The 3,875-nt window shown below is 35.7% G+C and overlaps 3 protein-coding genes across 3 annotated transcripts; all 3 read left to right on the top strand.

Moving 5' to 3' along the window:
• The first annotated feature begins 426 nt into the window (after positions 1–426).
• Positions 427–2,087, top strand: LOC141629234 (putative protein FAR1-RELATED SEQUENCE 10). Its single transcript, XM_074442266.1, has 3 exons — positions 427–469; positions 774–1,258; positions 1,863–2,087. Exons 1-3 carry the CDS (start codon positions 427–429, stop codon positions 2,085–2,087), a joined length of 753 nt encoding a protein of 250 aa, XP_074298367.1.
• A 96-nt stretch (positions 2,088–2,183) lies between these two features.
• LOC141629233 (protein FAR-RED IMPAIRED RESPONSE 1-like) lies at positions 2,184–3,053 on the top strand. The gene has a single exon (XM_074442265.1). It carries the CDS (start codon positions 2,184–2,186, stop codon positions 3,051–3,053), a length of 870 nt encoding a protein of 289 aa, XP_074298366.1.
• Positions 3,054–3,317: 264 nt separating this feature from the next.
• On the top strand, positions 3,318–3,875 carry LOC141629231 (protein FAR-RED IMPAIRED RESPONSE 1-like). Its single transcript, XM_074442264.1, has one exon. It carries the CDS (start codon positions 3,318–3,320, stop codon positions 3,873–3,875), a length of 558 nt encoding a protein of 185 aa, XP_074298365.1.

Raw genomic sequence — 3,875 nt, 5'->3', positions numbered from 1 at the left:
TCACATGATCCCATTCCTATATATATATATATATATATATATATATATATAGCCAAGTTCAAATGAGTCCACTCAAATATATGAGTCCCTAAGTCCTTTTGTTGGCCCTTGGATTAGGTGAAACAAAGGGCTGAGATTTGTTTGAGCTTTACGTTAAAAAAAAAAGAAATCAAGTAATAATCATAATGAATACACTTTTTATTCTCCCAACACTGATTACCTCGTATTCATTAGCACAACTGTAATATCCCTTTCACGTTCAACTGTATCCTTCTCTCTAACCCTTTCTTCTTCCTCATATTACTCCCTAAAAAATTATTCTTCATAATGGTTTAATAACATCCTTTCATCCTTTAGTTAGTTCTTTAATATTTCCTTAAATTTTCGACCATATTCATCCTCTATTTTGTTCATCACTTATATTTCATGGCTGATATGGAGATTGTGGCTTATGAGGCTGTTAAGAACGGTAAGATGAGTACTTGTAATTTAATTGTTCTATAGAGATATTTTACTACTTATCATTGTTTAACGTTGTATAGTTAAACGGCTTATGAGGTTACAGATATTTTTTTTTTAGACGATGGAGGGGAGACGAGTAGTCGTTTGCTTTAGTTTTTGGTTTAGGGTTATTAAAGTTTCAGTTGTTGTACATTGGGGTTTTTTTAGCAGATTTTTGGTAATGATATGTTTGTACGTTGGTTTAGTTTACTTTGATTAATGTTTTTTTTTTGTACTGAACTTTTTTTTATTTGATTATTTTTTGTCGTCAGTTATAGCTGATGTAGATGATAAAACAATTCCACCGGTGTCAGAGGAAGACTTTTGTAAGCAGTTGGAGGATGTATTTACACCATACATTGGGATAGAGTTTGGGGATATTGAGGAAGCTATAACATTTTATAAGGTGTACGCACTTGGGGTTGGGTTCGATGTGAGAAAATACACGACTAAAAAGTGGCGTGACGGTACTATAAAATCAAAACTATTGGTTTGTAATAGGGAGGGGTTTACAAAATCAAGTAACGAAAGTCCGGGTAAGGAAGAAGATGGAAGCAAGCAGGAGAGAAGAAATAAGCTTAAGAGGATTGGTTGTAAAGCTCGGATGAGGTTATTTTTGAAGAATGGTGTGCTTTTAGTGGACCGGTTTCATGAAAAACATAATCACGAGCTTGTTGCTGTCAAAGATAGGGAGTTTCAAAAATTATCCAAAACCATTTCCAAGTATCACATGGGACTAATTGTCTCAAATTCAAGGGTTAGTAGCTTAAAGTTTTAAAATTTACGTTTAAAGTTTCACAATGTACTTTTAAAGTTTCAATAACGAGTGTGTGTTATGGTGTCATAGTTTTTTTGTTGTAAGTTGTTGATGTTTTAATTTTTGTATATTGCAATTTCGTAGTTCACGCATAAAGTTCCATTACTGAAATATGTAGTTGAATTTCCGCAAATAGATTTAATGTTTCACAAAATGTGAATTAGACTTTCAAAATTGCCTTTAAAAGTTTCAGTGATATATGTGGCAGTTTGCAGACATGAACTGTGTTGAAGTTGCAAAATTTGTCGTTAAAATTTTAAAGTTAACCTCTAAAGTTTTAGTGCTCAGCTTGGGTGTTAAAAGTCAGGAAAGATAATGTTGTTATTTTTTTTTTTCCATGACCTCAGTTAAAGTTTCGGAAAAGAGTGTTGAAATTTTGAATGGAACGGTTAAAGTTTCATTGACAGATACATTTGTGAGAGTGAATTTTACTTAACAGGGTTAAAGTTTGTACAACTGATAGGTAGAAATTATTAGTAGACGTTTGAATGTTCGAGTGTGAATTTAATTTTTGTTCTGAGGTTGGTTTGTTAATTCATTGCAGCTGAATATTGGAGCAACAAGGACTTACAGAATGTGTAAGGAGGTTGTTAACGGGTACCACAATATAGGGGCTAGTTTGAACGACTTCAAAAATTTTCAAAGAGACATAAAGTGTTTTATTCATGAAAGAGACGGACAACTTTTCATTGATCACTTCAAGAACATGGCAGAGACTCGGCCAGACTTCTACTTTGACTATGATGTTGACGTAGATGGTAGCCTATGACACGCTATTTGGGCGGATGGCATTGCTAGGAGGAACTACTCTGTCTTTGGAGATGCGGTTTCTTACGACCCTACTTACTCCACTAACAAGTACAATATGGTTTTCACTCCCTTCACAGGGATTGACAACCATAAACGATCAATAACTTTCTGTTGTGCCCTTATAGCAAAAGAAACTACGGAATCGTTTAATTGGGTGTTCGAGAGGTTTTTGATTGCTATGCGGGGAAAGGAACCACAGTACATAATAACATATCAAGATCCTGGAATAATTGCGTCAGTACCCGAAAAATTCAAGACAGCACGGCACCGGTTCTGCATGTGGCACATTATGAATAAGGTTCCCTGTAAGTATGGTAGCAAAAGGAAAGATTACCAGGTATTTCTAAAAAAGTTAAATGCTATTGTATGGGACGAGGAACTTGAAGCAGAGGAGTTCGACAATAGATGGTCAGCAATAATGGAGGAACACATACCCGCTGACATTGAATGGTTTACGGACTGCTATGATATAAGGAGGCAGTGGGTGATGGCTCACCGTAAGGACTTGAGAATGGGTGGTATTATGAGGACGACACAGCGGTCGGAAAGTGAAAACAGTTTTTTCAAGAGGTTTGAGGCGAGAAATGGTACTCTTGTTGAATTTTGGATGCGCTTTGAAAGTGCTTTGGACCAACAGAGACACAACCAGAAGAGGCTTGATAACGAAAACCGTCATTCAAACCCAAAGTTATGCAGTAAGTTGGCAATAGAGACTGATGGTGCGAAGATTTACACACATGATATTTTCGAGGAGTTTCAAGAGGAGTTAAAGAATGCAATTGGTGGATTTAGTTGCAAGGGTTTCTTGGAGTCGAACAACTTAGAGGTTACTACCTTGAAGGATTCATTGGGAGGCCGTAATTTTGATGTTCAGTATAACCCAGGTATGAGTAATTTAGTGCGTAGCAGATTTATTACTTGTTAAGAAGCGTTTTACATAGTTGAAGTATTAGAATTTCATGAAATTGTCTTAATGTTTCAAAGTTTAAATTTCATAAAACTATGTTTAAAGTTTTACATAGTTGAAGTATTAGTACGTTGATTTATTACTTGTTAAGAATTGTTTTAGATAGTTGAAGTATTAGAATTTCATGAAATTGTCTTAAAGTTTCAAAGTGTAAGTAATAAAGTTTCTTTTAGTCATGAAAGTTTCAATTTCATTTGCTAACTCAGGGACTTTTGAGGCGAAATGTTCTGTAAACTTTTTGAGAGGAAGGGAGTACTCTGCAGGCACATAATTTGGATTTATTCCAGTAATGGGGTAAATGAAATTCCGGAATCTGCGATTGCTAGGAGATGGACAAAGGATGCATTGCGGAGTGGTGACTATAGTACCGGGGAGTGTATAGATGACATGGATATTGTAGACAGTAAGCAACTTCAGATGACAAAATTGTGGTCGGAAATTCACGAAACAATTGGAGTGCTTGTTGATAAGGAAAAGGAAGACGTTGAAGGTCTTACTAATTTATTAAGGGAATTTAGAGAGAAGCTGACACCGGTAGGTGAGAAGTTGAATAAACAACAGGAAATGGAGAAATTACTTGGTTGTAAAGCAAGTAAGGAGATTTCTATACTGCCACCTAAATATTCCAAAAACAAAGGGAGTGGGAAAAGGATTTTGTCTAGTAAGGCGAAGGCCATTGCAATTGCCAGTAAGCCGAAACGCATGTGCAATAATTGTAAGCAAATGGCACACCATGACAAGAGGAACTGTCCTAACCTTTTTGCTGAACATCCACCGTAA

Source organism: Silene latifolia, chromosome Y (assembly GCF_048544455.1).
Source record: "Silene latifolia isolate original U9 population chromosome Y, ASM4854445v1, whole genome shotgun sequence".
Classification (NCBI taxonomy): Eukaryota; Viridiplantae; Streptophyta; class Magnoliopsida; order Caryophyllales; family Caryophyllaceae; genus Silene; species Silene latifolia.
This window is presented reverse-complemented; position numbering and strand designations above follow the sequence as displayed.

Bases quoted from the DNA above. Each gene is read 5' to 3' on its own strand.
- LOC141629234 (XM_074442266.1), top strand. From the start codon at position 427: ATGGCTGATATGGAGATTGTGGCTTATGAGGCTGTTAAGAACG. The intron at 470-773 runs GTAAGATGAGTA...TTTTGTCGTCAG, and splicing joins TTATGAGGCTGTTAAGAACG to TTATAGCTGATGTAGATGAT. The intron at 1,259-1,862 runs GTTAGTAGCTTA...AATTCATTGCAG, and splicing joins TAATTGTCTCAAATTCAAGG to CTGAATATTGGAGCAACAAG.
- LOC141629233 (XM_074442265.1), top strand. From the start codon at position 2,184: ATGGTTTTCACTCCCTTCACAGGGATTGACAACCATAAACGATCAATA.
- LOC141629231 (XM_074442264.1), top strand. From the start codon at position 3,318: ATGTTCTGTAAACTTTTTGAGAGGAAGGGAGTACTCTGCAGGCACATA.